General features: G+C 48.9%; 2 protein-coding genes across 2 annotated transcripts in view; both read right to left on the bottom strand.

Moving 5' to 3' along the window:
- The window catches only part of C4H14orf39 (chromosome 4 C14orf39 homolog), a 204,561-nt gene extending 199,247 nt beyond the window's left edge, over nucleotides 1-5,314 (bottom strand). Inside the window, exons 1-2 of the mRNA XM_066276580.1 lie at nucleotides 4,531-5,314; nucleotides 3,753-3,872 (exon numbers count right to left, since the gene is read on the bottom strand). The gene's annotated coding sequence lies outside the window, so the exon portion shown is untranslated. The remainder of the gene's footprint in view (nucleotides 1-3,752; nucleotides 3,873-4,530) is intronic.
- A 2,005-nt stretch (nucleotides 5,315-7,319) lies between these two features.
- Nucleotides 7,320-11,497, bottom strand: SIX1 (SIX homeobox 1). The gene is made up of 2 exons (XM_066276813.1): nucleotides 10,622-11,497; nucleotides 7,320-8,596 (listed from the first exon to the last, which is right to left on the bottom strand). Exons 1-2 carry the CDS (start codon nucleotides 11,179-11,181, stop codon nucleotides 8,302-8,304), a joined length of 855 nt encoding a protein of 284 aa, XP_066132910.1. The 5' UTR covers nucleotides 11,182-11,497; the 3' UTR covers nucleotides 7,320-8,301.
- Nucleotides 11,498-13,307: the final 1,810 nt, after the last annotated feature.

Genomic DNA, 13,307 nt, shown 5'->3' with positions numbered 1-13,307 from the left:
CGCTGGGCCCCAGGCCGCGGGCTTTCCTTCCTGCTCCGGGTTGACCCTGAAGACAGCTGTGACCGTGGCGGCGGCCGTGTCCCACGTTGTCTGGGGGCGCAGGGCGCTTGGGACGCGGCGTGGAAGCCGGCGCGAGAGGCGCCTGGGCCTCGCGCACCCAGCAACTTCCCCGCTCTCCTCTCTTCTCCTTCCGCGGCTCAGACAGCCTGCCAGCCGGTTCCAGCCCTCTCCCTTCTCCTCCCCCACCCCGCGCCGGGCTCCGCTTTCCCTCCATCAACTCCAGGCCGAATTCAATCCGAGAAGGCTCCTTTGAGCTTTTGTGTTTGCTGGGGAAGATGTGGGCGCAGAAAGGATCGCGTTACAACTTTCATTTCCTGAAATGTTTGAGGGAACATCCAGGGTTTTTATCCCCCCATCAGGCTGGGCGATGGGCTCGGGTTTCAGGCCTTGTCACTCAGCTGTCACCAAACAAACGAAGCTCTCAGAGCCCTGGAGAGGGAGAGCTACCTGCTATTCATGACCCCTGGAGCAGGTGATCGCTCATGGGAAAAACAGGTAGAATTAATCATAGGGCTGTTCACTGTTTCCTCTCCTTTTTGGCAGACCTGCCCACAGTGTGAAACCTGTCAGAAAACAAATTAACTCTTTCTTGTCCCCTGGGGGAACCAAAAGTACATTTTTAGAAAACCCAATACACACAGTCACACCGAATAATTCGAATGAGAGTTGGAGAGAACACCTTTACATCCCGCTCTACTTTGCAATCCCTTAGTCCGTGGGGTTCCCACCTCAGTGGGACTTGGAACATGGGGAAACCAGCAGAGAATGGGGCGTCTGCCAGTCACCTGGTTCTAGCTGCTGAAAAGAGCCCCAGGTGTGGTCTCTGAACTTTCATAGATTTCAACATCTCCTTCCTGCCTGGGTGTCAGTGCAGTTAGGTTGGTCCCAAATAAAAGGAAAAGCTCTTCCCTAACACGGGTTTCTAAAAATTTCTGCAAATTGGTGTTTCTCCTCCCCCAGATTCTTCCTTAAATCAAATTTGTTGAGCATCCATGTTGAACTCTACATTAGAAAATCCAAACAGTTTCAAAATTTCCCCCATTCATTTACTTTCTAACTTAAGAGGTAATTTTTTTAAATTACTTTTTGCCTTAGTTAAAGGCAGAAATGTTTACATACTGATGTTCTTTGTTGTATGGATACTGTTGAACTACTTATTCAATATTATGATACAAATTTTAAATTATATCTTCATTTTATATTTTGTACTACTTTTCATTTTCCTATACCTCTTTCCCTCCCTAGAAAACCATAATATTAGAGGGAAAAAGGAAACGCATACAGATTCACTTCTAAGATATATTAGTGTTGGAAAAGTTAACCAGGACAGCATGGAGTCCTGAAATCAGACTGATTTTTTAAAACAGAAATGCGGTAAGGGGCCTGCATTGTCATTCTGCCATTTAGTTTTTCCATAAAGATTTTTTTGTGTGTGTCAGAAATCAAGATACACTGTATGTAAAAATAATCCTCCTGGCCTTCTTTATGAAGATTTTGTCTGTTTATTTTGAAAACAGCCATTGGTTCCAGATTCCCAGAACTTATTTTCTTATTTTAGCAATTTGTACTCAGAGGTAGAGCCCTGAGCAATATTATTCTTCAATTAAAATCAAGAACTTGACTTTAGGAGGAAACACATTGTTTATATAGCATCAGCAACGCATAGAAAATATTCACCATGCATATCTGAAAACAGACAAGGTTTCAATTGTTTAAGTGGTATTTTTACTTTGTGGATACTAAGGCACATTGGCCTTGTATCTAGTTCAATTCTTTTTAAGCCTGTTATCTACTTTCATATTTACAGCATTCTCAATAAATACAGACATAATACTTGTTACTTGCAACTACCTCCTTGGCTTAGAGGTAAAATTGTTTTCTGTAAGTTATTGCTGACTACGTCACTCACAGTCAAGATGTGCATTTTCTGTACAAGCACTGTAAGTTTGTTCTATTCCATCAACCATACCAGTCCTGACCATTATAACACACATAAAAAAGGGAAGGAAGGAAGGGAGGGAGGGAGGGAGGGAAGAAGGGAGGAAGGGAGGGAGGGAGGGAGGGAGGGAGGGAGGGAGGGAGGGAGGGAGGGAGGGAGGGAGGGAAAAGTGAAGGAGAACATTATTGCATACTTATTCTTACAGTTCAATATAATATCTGTGTAAGAGCCAATTAAAGATGTCATAGCTATGTGGGTTTGGTTTGGTTTGTTGTTTTTTTTAAAGCCCCATTGCCTTTTCCTGGTATTTAGATCATTTGGATAACTGGCAACTCAAATTAGAATTGAAGTGTTGCAAAGCAGCTAAAACATGCATTAAGGAGGGCAGAGGGAAGTAGTTGAGTTTGTAAAAATAATTCATATAAAGTAAAGAACACCTAGAAAGTCAAATATACCGATTTTCTGGCTGGAAAATCTGCAGATATTGGATCAGGGATACTGACTAGTTCTATGAAATGTTAAAGAATTTTAATATTCTTTAAGAATCCCAAGACAATTTAATGGCTTATGTTCAGTAAAAATATGTAATCTAGGACTGTTTTTTCCTTTACGATCCCACATACATGTGAGCTCCGATCCTGAACCACCTATCTATTATAAATAAGCCATGGCATTTGAAAAGCCATAATCAATTTTAAATCCTAAATTCAAGTAAATGTTATAGCAAATTATCATAAAAGTGCTTGTGTAAATCCATGGGTGTTTCTATTTGGATCTGCCTCTGTAAGACCCAGGAAAGATTTACCTTCTAAGTTAAGGAGGTTGGGAAGGATGGATGGCCAGATGAAGAAAGCTTGTTATACACTGTTATACATTTCCAATGCCTTCTTATTATAGTAAGTTACCAGCCAAAATCTATCTTTCTATTTATCTGTCATTTTAAGGACAACCACTAATGGCAGTGAAGAAGGGAGAGCAGCCAATGTCATCTAACATTATTTTAAATTACAATTGGGTAGCCATTTCAGGTAAACTTAAGTGTGAGTGAAATCTGAAGTTAACCTTTTTCTCCTTCAAAGGTAAGATTGGGTTTTAGTTTTTTGTTTTTGCTTGTTTTTCTTTCTGCATTTCCTGTTTGACCACGGGGGGAGGGGGATGTGATTTTAGGAATATTTTAACGTTAAGGCAAAAGAAAACAATTAGTGAGCATTCTCTCAAAAGGAGAGTGGGTGAAAAAGATTCTCATTAGCAAAGCAATAGAGAAGAAAACATTTAGGTGGTTGTGCTGTACCTGCTGAGAACTGGGGTCTCAGCTGTTCATTAACAAGTTAAAAGGAAAGATGCTGAAACTCAGATTGGAGAAGAGACTTGCATCCAGGCGCCTCAAGCAGTCTCTTTCTCTTTGTTTTTAAATGCTACTGGTGTTGTTCCTCGCTGTCTGGAAGTTACCACAGCGTCTAAAACACCGATTGTCATCCTCAGTGGGAGAACAGGTTTCCAATTTCATCAGCTGGAACGAAGTTGTGTGTGTGTACTTGGTTTAAAACACTGGAGAAAATGCAGCTTTTCCAGGGCAGCACTTTTTCTGGGTAGACGATAAGCCCACGATTTTGACTCTTTTCGTTCCTGGCTGACTCGCCCATCTCTTTAGAAAATCTTCCAAGTGGTGCTATTGGGTTCAATCTGACTGGGAGAGGGGGTCACTAGACTTTGAGGGGGCTCAAAAGTCCCCACGTAAGGTCGCAGAACATACCTGTAGGCCTCGGGTCTCCTCAGGAATTGCCCCATCAGGGGTGAAGTGGGCACCCACACGATTCCACTGGCTTCCGGAGGTTGGAGGAGGTAGCCTGGGAGAATTTTTAGGCTTGTACTCCTGGGAAAGACTCAGAAAAAGGAGAAACGTATACCACCAGCGCCTCTCCCCATCTTATTTCTATCCCACCTGTCCCTGTCAACTCCACCTACGCCCCAAAGAAAAGCAAAATGTGCGTCCCGTCAGCTGGATCCGCGGCAAGCTGCCTGCGTCGGCCAGTGGCTTCCGGCTGGGGCCCCGGCCCGTGCGTGGGAAAGAGACTGATGCTCTCCCCAGGGCCACAGACCTGGGAGCAAACGTCCGACCATGCCACCAGCGAGTAAGCAGAGCTGCCTCCTCGTCCTGCCCGAGATTCTAGAAACCAGGACAGCTCTCCTTGGCCACTGACGTTCTAGGGACAAGCCGGGGAAGGGGCGCCCTGTCCGGCTGGCACCCCTCGGCCGAGGAACGCGGGCGAAGAGCCCAGGTCCGAGAGCCAAAGCCGAGGCTGCAGGCCTTACCTGAAGCAAGAAGGGCCGCGGGGAAAGGGTGGCGGGGCCTAGGCCGCCTCCCGACCAGGTTCAGAGACCTGAGCCAGCTGCCCTGGGCGCAAAGCGCGGGGTCCGAGAACTAGAGCGCGCACACACCTGCGGGCGGGCGGCCGGTGCCAGAAGGCTTTATCCCGCCACTACAGGCCTGGGCCAACCCCGCAATCGTGTGTCCCACGCCGCGCACGTACCTCGCCCGGACCTTAGCTCCAGGACTGCGAGAGGGAACCCGGACTTGGGCCTGGGAGGTGGCTCCCGGGTGCCCAAAACGACGGCACCTGCGTTGTCCCGCGAAGTTCAGGCCGCGGCCTCCTCCACTATCTGGCCCTTCAAAGCCAGCCTAACAGGCTTGGCTCCCAAGTGCTCAGAGGGCTGGACCACCAGACCCCGCGCGTGGAGCTGCGTTGTGAAGCCGGGAGCAGGCAGCAGCGGGGCCCAACTCCCCGCGCCTCGGGAGGCCAAAGTGGCAAGAGCAACCTCCGGAGTGTGCGGGTGGTAGGAGAAACTCCCCAGTGTTCTGCAGCCTGAGACCCGAGGAACGAAAGGGCAGCCTTTTGGCTCCCCAACCTGGAGTTCAGCCCGCACTTTACCGAAGACCTCCAGGCGGGGGAGGCGGGGAGAGCGAAGTCCCTTCAGCTACAGGCGCCGCTGCCGCACCGCGGCCGCGGAGCAGAGGAAGGGCCGCTGCGTGCGGGTTCAGTGCCAGGTGCCCCACGGCCTTAGGGATCCGGGCGGGAGCGGCGTAACAAGGGTCACATCTCAACTCCGAGTTCGCCCGTTAAGTGCCAAGGTCACTGCCTCGTCCTGGAAGCTTCCACTTCAGTTCGGGGTTAAGACCAAGATGCCTTTGCCTGGAGAACGGGTTCAAGACAGGCGATGCCCGGCCCTGGCGGCACCTACCTCCTGCCCGCACCTCCTGGGGCCTTTGGGGGCTCTTGATTTCCCACCTCCTAAGCCAAAAACTGGGGAAACCGCCGGCCAAGCACCCTAGCCTCCGAATGTGTAGAAAGCTGCTTTTCAGCCAAGAGGTCAAGCCGAGCAGGCAGCCGGGATCCGAACAACACAATGTTCAGATTTAAAACATTAAAAAAGAACGACTCGCCCTAATGTGTTTTTTTTCTTTCTTTCATTTTACTTGGCAAAATGCTGTACGGTTTCATCCTAAAAACACTTTATTTATAAGCCGTTGTTCATTACTCTTGGCTATCGTTATGAAATCTGTAGAGGAGAAAGGAAAAGTGGCTTTAATTCAGTTAAATTGCGACGCCGGGAAGGTAAATTGGAGGTCCTTTAACAGCTGGTCCTCGAAGATTTCCTCCAGGGGAAAAAAAAAATATGGTTAGTTTCCCCTAATGATCGCTCTAAAATGATTGCCAAGAAAACTCAAAAGCAATATCCAAGTTTCTCGCCTCCTGCTTCTCCCTGGTTTCGCCAGACTGAGCCGAGGGTGGCACAGGGAGGTGTATTGTGCAATTTCTTATTAAACACATCTGGCATATGCGCGCTCTGGCTCGAGTGCCAGGGATTTTACAAAGAGTTTATGACTGTGACAGAAAATTGTCCTTTTAACGAGTTTACAAGCAGTAATCACAGAGGCTTTTACAGGACCAGCCCACTCAGCTCCACGCCAGATCTGCAGACATTTCCAAGATTCACCAACCCAGGGAGCAGGAAGTGGTCTCCTACGCCCAGGGAGACAGAACTTCCACGAGCCTAAAATTATACTAAGCAAAGCTGGAAGTGTAGGGGGGTAGTCATCGGAGTAGGAAGAGAGGGCATGTAAGAAATTAAAGTAATTGGCCCTTCCTTATTTTCCAGGGAGATTTCCGCGGTGTCCTTTGAAGCCTGTCAGGGTCATTGAAAGCTATCTTTGTGCAGGGTGTTTGTTTTGGGGAGTGAATGTGAAGAATGTGCGGAGATCCCCTGTGAGAGCCCCTCCTGCAGAGGGTGGCATTTCTCCGTGGCCCAAGACGTGGAGAATAAACAACCTAGTGACTTAAATAAACACCAACTTAATGATCCAAAACACTAACAAGGGAGATGGGGACCCTGAGCTCCCAATCCAAATGATCGTCTCTGAGCAGCTGTGTGCACATCTGTCCATCACTGAGAGGAAAATGACTTTATAAGTAAAAGTGACTTCAGTTAAGTACAGTGACCCTTTCTTCCTGGAACTCCGTCAAATCCATTTGACATTTTTTTAAAAACTCATAATAATAAGGCCATCATCCCCACCCCACCTCAGTTTCCTAGACCAGCACAGGAAAGCTAGGACAGAGTAAGAAAAAAGAAATTATTATATTAATGTTGACACAGATGGGGAAAAATCAAAATTATGAAACTGTCATGTCAGAAAATAGTCTCTCTCTGGGGAACAATATTTTACAAAACACAAGCAAGCCAATCCTGTTATCCTGAGTAGAATTTTAATAAATAATGCCATTTGTTTCACTAATTTTAAAAGCTAAATACAAAGATACACCATTTTTGCCCCAGGCAAAAATAATAATGAGCCTACATGATTACTGTGATTTTTCTGAATACTATCTGGCAGCACTGCAAAAAGCTCCTGTCCTGCTGGTCTGCTTTCTATTTGTACAGGTTAATTCAGAGTTCCTATCCTTGTTCGAGTTTTTTTTGTGTTTTTCTTTTCCCAAGCAGATAAGTTATTTTACTTTCACAGTCTGGTCATAAACTTGTTCATACAAAAAGAGCTGATTTAACATATAAATGCTATGGAGAAGAGCTAGTGGTAAACAAAACTGTATAGCTAAATAATAAAAAAATAAATACCCCAAAGCTAAATTTATTCACTCATTTTCCTTGTCATATAATTATCACCACTCTTGGTTCAGGTGATGGCCTTTAAAGTATACCCTGCAATTCATAACCACATTAAGAAAGCAACAAAACTATCTAAAAAGGGGGCGCCCAATGACAGCAATACACAACTCACCTTTCAGAAACAGAACCGTACTCCTGGTGTTCTACTAAGTTTTAATTTAGACAGGTTTAGGTACAATAGAAAAGAAACCTGAAAACACATGCTGTTTTAGTAACAAATACCAGGTTGCCAGATTTGTTGCATATTTTTTGCAAGCTAGAAAGTAGGAACAGGAGAAACCCTTAACAGCAGTAGGCTAGATATGAAAGCTTCGAGGGCATGAGAAGAAATGGCATTCAGGAAAGTGTTGGTTTTTTTCCACACTGGTACATTTTTAACGTTTGCCATAAAAAAAACCCAAGAAAACAAAGAACAACCAAAAAACCCCACTAAATTTGACAAAAATAGTTGCATTACTAATGGTTACTTCTAACTGCCTCACACAGAGAGCATTTAAGACATTTAGGCACTTGTTTTTCCCCCTAATACTGTTATTTCATTTTAAGCTACATAAAGTTGTTTAACACTAAATATGAAAAATGTAAACTTAATTTTTCCCCATCAATAAAAGTTGTAAGATTATGTTTTTCCTTTTCACCTTAAGAAAGCAACCATTTCCTCTCAGGCTGGAGGCTCTTATTTTGACTTCTTTCATTTCCCTTTACCTCTTCCCAAAAGATTTTTTTCCATAAATAAGTTAAAAGGAAATAATTAAAATCCAGTTGATTTATAATTCCCATTCATTGAAAAAAAAAAAAAAAAGGGAAAAAGACTACTGAAGCAGGCACAAGGGTTGCCCAGAACCAAGACTGGGTGACTGGGTGCTTTTGTTTGTTTGGGTTTTTTGTTTTTTTTCCTGATTTCTGTGCTGGGAGGAGAAATGCAAAAGTGGAAAGAGTTGGAGAGAAGATGATGACTAAGTTTGAGATTGCTGTTGGTTTTGAGTTTCAAAAAGATATCTGTGAAAGTCCACCGTTCCTTTGTGCACAAAGAACCCCAGAAACAAGCTGCAAAAATGTTCCTGATTTCTATTTACAAGTGTCCCTAGTCGCCACTTCCAGGCCCAGGCCCTCCCCACTTAGGACCCCAAGTCCACCAGACTAGAGGTGAGAGGGCCCAGCAAGGAGTCCTGGAGTTGGTGCTGGTGAGCCTGCAGGCCGTGGCTGGGCTGTGAGGCCGTTAAGCCCGGGAGAGAATAGTTTGAGCTCCTGGCGTGGCCCATATTGCCCTGCAGCAGAAGGACCGAGTTCTGGTCTGGACTTTGGGGAGGTGAGAATTCTTCTTCTGAGCTGGACATGAGCGGCTTGCCCCCTTCCAGAGGAGAGAGTTGATTCTGCTTGTTGGAGGAGGAGTTATTGTTTTCGGTGTTCTCCCTAAGAAATAGAGGACAACACCATATGGTTAAAAAAAAAAGTGTGAGATGGAGGGAGGGGAGCTGGAAGGAGGAAAAGGCCATTGTGCAATCAGTCATAGACCCAAATGGAGGAGCTCCGCTCTCCCGCCCATCCCCAAGGGTCCTGGGGAAAGTCGAGAGACCGAGGAGACTGGAGAAATGGGAAGCTATAGACAGAACCCCTGGGGAGGCAGTTCCTTCCTCTTCCAGATTTTAGAAAGCCAGACCAGCACGGCTTATTTGAAACATCTATTTTTAAAATTTTTGTTCAAGCAGTTGTTTTTAAATACCTATCAACTAGCACTACGTTTCGAAGCGAGTCTGGAAATCCTTCAACAAATGGTTATTGGTGAAGAAGAAAACTAACTAGGGACAGACAGTGTCCATGCATACATGGTTTGGGTGAATCAGGTCAACTGTCCTGTTCCCATCTGAGGAAACAAACGTCGAGTTTCCCTGCCCCTGCATGGAGGTTGTGGTTTTTGAGACACAGGCAGGTCATGGGAAGTGGTGTCCAGAGCGGCCCAGTGACCTGAGTAAACACAGGGAGCGCAGCCAGTCTCTCCAATTTCATCAGGTAGTGGGCCCTCGGGCCTGGCTTGTAGGGCTGCCGTTTTGTAACTAAAGTCTAGCTGAAACCGAACTGTCCCTGCCCCCGTGTTACTCACTCAATCTTACTCCCTCACGCCCCCTTCTCAAACTCCCCACAGACATTCACACCAGCGCATCCTACCCCATCAGGGAAACTTCTCGACCCAGCACAGCTAACGAGCCAATGCCGGGTGCCGGGGCGTTAGTCCCGGTGCTGGGGGCTGGTCAACTTCAGGATCTGGAAGCCCTCGCACTCCGCCTTCTGAGAGCTCGCCTGTCTCGCCCACCCCAGAACCTGCCTGTCACCCGTCCCCCTTTTCTCTCCCATACCGCTCTCAGTCTCTCTCCCAGAAAGCCTATTTCAACTGTATGTATCCACGTCCCCTGCTTTTCCACCCAGAGTGGAAAGCGGAGGCGACATCATCGGCCCCCCAGGCTCGGAAGCAAACAAAGGAAAGCCAGCCGGCCCGGCGCTCAGGTTTCCCCTAAATTCGTCAGCTTCCCGGAGCGCTCTTCCTGCTGTCGCCACCGCCCTCGCCGCCGCCTCCCGCACGCTCTTCCGAATCTTTGTCGGAAATTCGACTGCGAGCGGAAGAAGCGGGGCCAGGTGGCCGGGGGTGTTGGTGCGAGGAGGTGGAGGCAGAGACAAGTTTTTAAAGTACTGCCTTCTGAGGTCCAAGACGAGAGAAGCCTGCGACTGAAGACCCCTTCCTCGTGCAGGGCGACAGCGTGGACAGCCAGATGGACGGGCCGCGGCGCCGGACCACGCACAAGGGGGCCTAGAGAGGAGCGATCCTTTCTGGGTTTAGGGCGCCGGGGAGTGAATGCAGCGCCACCTCTCCCAAAGCTCTTTTTGCGTGGAATTTTGAAAGACTCCTCCCTTTGTAAGGCTAGTGAGAAATGAAACGGCGATCTCTCGCCCAAAAGACTAGGATGAGAGCGCAAGTAAAGCACTTGGGGGGCAGTGGGGGCAAAGTCGAAGCCTCAGGCCAGCTCCACCCCTCCCAAGAGCAAAAGGAGAGAGATTCACGGCCCTCAGCCCACACTGAACCCCTTCCCTCGCGTTACCAATCAACATTTCCCTTCTAGTTAATTTAGAAACTCACTCTCCACCCCTTACATCTCGCCCAACCAGCCAGGGGACGCATGAAAAACAGCGCCAATATTTCTCGACATTCACACCCCAAGAAGCCCACGCGCGGGCGCTCAAATCAAACAAGTTCCCATCCCTAGCAAACGATCTCAGAGTTCATGAACTTTCGCTGCAGTGCTGCGGGGGCCCGGGCGCCGCCCGGCGGACCGGCTCCGGCGGGCTGGCAGGACGCGGTGGCCAGTGCCTGCGGGGGCGGGGATGGGCGGAGGGGAATGGAAGGCATCCCGGGGTCGCCCCAGCAGCGGGAAGCACGCCGCGTACCTTTCCTTGGCCTCGGCGGCCCGGTCTCTTTGCCTCCGGTTCTTAAACCAGTTGCTGACTTGGGTGGTGGTGAGGCCGGTGGCCTCGGCCAGCTCCCGCTTCTCACGCGGCGAGGGATAGGGGTTATGCGCGTACCACTCGCGCAGCACGCCCCGCGACTTCTCTTTGAAGCAGTAGCTGGTCTCTTCGCCGTCCCAGATAGTGCGCGGCAGCGGGAATTTTCGGCGCACCCGATATTTACCCACGGCACCCAAAGGCCGGCCGCGCAGCTTCTCGGCCTCCACGTAGTGCGCCTTCAACCACAATTGCTGCAGCTTGGGGTGGTTGTGAGGCGAGAACTGGTGGCTCTCCAGGATCTTGTAAAGCTCGCGAAAGTTGCCGCGGTGGAAGGCGACCACGGCCTTGGCCTTGAGGACGCTCTCGTTCTTGTGCAGGTGGTCGCAGGCGGGCAGTGACCACAGGAACCTGCCTAGGCGCTCCAGGTTCCCACCTTGCTGCAGAACCTCGCACACGCACGCCACTTGCTCCTGCGTAAAGCCGAACGACGGCAGCATCGACATGGCTGGGGCCTGCCGGAGCGCACTGCCGGGGCGCACGCGGCAGGGAGCAGAGCCGAAAATGCAGGGGGCGGCAGCCGTAGGGAGGGGGGCGCGGCTGCTCCTAACCCCCTTCCTAGCCTTTCCCTAGCCGAAAGCGCAAGTCGAGATTTGGGGATAGGCGGCCAGGAAAGAGCAGGACGAGGAGTGGAGCGCGCGCAGAACACGAAGAAATCGGCTCGCTCCCAGCCTTTCGGGCCTCGCTGGCTCCAGCCTTCCGCGGGGTGGATGCTGCTTGTTGCTGGGGAACTTGGTTTCTGTTCTCCAGGCAGCTGCCTTAAAGCGCGCAGAGTCCCTGGCGCGCTGATTGGCTGCGGGCGGCGCCAATCCGGGGCTGGCCAGCCCGCGCGCCGCTGAGCCGGGCCGGGAGGCCGCAACGCCCAGTGTGGGGAGGGCAAGGCTGTGAAGTGGGGGACTGGGAGTGGTGTGAGGAGAAAGACCCGGAGAGGTGGGAAGCGAGGTGGAGGGCGGAGGGAGGAGAGAAGGAGGGAGCCTCACTGCCCAGGAGCGGGAGGGGATGGATGGGTTGGTGATCGCGTCAGGACCCTGCAACGTGAGCCCCTTCTCTAGTGTCACCTAAGGGCAGCCGCGCACATCTCTGAGCAAATCAATGACTCCAGACCTTCTAATTCCCCTCCTCTACCTCCGTACCCCTGCCCCTGTCCCTTGCAGACATACCCTTTCCCAGTCAGCTCATATTTAATTACCTTAATGTTGGAATGAATAAGTAATGGATTGATGAATAGCTTATAGGACGAGATAAATAATACAAGAGCAGACTAAAGCTCTGGGCTGCAGCCTGTAGAAGAGTGTCTTCTCTCTGGCCTTTGAGCTCCAGGAGCCAAACCTAATTTCCTCCTCCCGTCTCTCCCCATCAACCCCCCCCCCCACACACACACACACACACCGCCCTCCAAAGGGCACGTGTACTCTACGCTGGATAGCGCTTCCCTCATTGTCAGGAGCCCGGGACTATTTGGGACCACGCAAAGAGCTGTTGCAGAGCAGAGAAAGATTCTGAGAGTTCATTTGTGATCTAGCATCTTAATATTCTATGGTTTAAGCCTGCGGGCTTCTGGACTCAGTTTCCCCATCAGCGCTGTAACCTTTTCCAAGGCCACCTCTGCTACCACGGATGGCCCAGAAGCTTACTTGCTGTTAGCAAAAACGCTTTCGGAACCTCGTATTAAAGGCGCTGGATGGGGTGTAAATTAAATAGAACTGGTACGGCTCCAATAACCATCCGGTTGTAATATAATCCTTGCCCCGCTCTGAGAGGGACACTTTCCTCAAAGTGAGGACGACAGCAGCTCCAAGAAGATTAAATAAAGTGTGTGTGTGTGTGTGTGTGTGTGTGTGCGCGCGCGCGCGCGCGCGTGTTGCAATGCTGGCCTATTTTACTGCCAGGGAATGAGAGATGTCCTGCAATTTCAGTCCCATCATCTGTTATTTTGTGTATGTGTTGAGAATGCTTAGTAAAACTGCACAAACAAATGAAGCTGTAATTATCTTAAGCCTCATTTGCACACCTTGTTCCAAAGCAATTACTAAAAAGATTTTGAAAACAATTAGTATCTCTAAACAAAGATAATCTATTGTCAGTAGCTGAGACTGGCAGAAGATAAGAACAATGCGTGGAGATAAGGGGAGCCAAGCGGTGGAAGGAGAGTGACTTTATGACTGTACTTATCTCTGATTAGATAACTTCAAAACAGAATTGTAAGTACACTTCAAAAATGCTTTTGATTTAAATGCACCCTCTTAGTGAATGCAAAGAACAGACTCTAGGCTCTTTAAACTTGCTTTTCTTCTTTAAGTATTTTGATTCCACCAGCCAAAGCCCCTTTCCACAGAACCATTTGCATATTGAGACAGAAGTAGCTGAAGAAGCAGCACCGTGTGGGTTTCCCCTTGTATTATTTATACGGTTTTAAAATAATGCACCCAGTCCAGTGTACCCTGTAATGTACATTTTAAACTGAAGAAGGATTTCTACCTCCTGGCTGCCTCTCCAGAGATTTTCAAGTGCAGGGAAGCCGCTTCTCCGCTGAACACCCACACAATGCTTTTTGCATCTTTTAAGCTCTGCA

This window comes from Saccopteryx bilineata, chromosome 4 (genome assembly GCF_036850765.1).
Source record: "Saccopteryx bilineata isolate mSacBil1 chromosome 4, mSacBil1_pri_phased_curated, whole genome shotgun sequence".
NCBI lineage: Eukaryota > Metazoa > Chordata > Mammalia > Chiroptera > Emballonuridae > Saccopteryx > Saccopteryx bilineata.
This window is presented reverse-complemented; position numbering and strand designations above follow the sequence as displayed.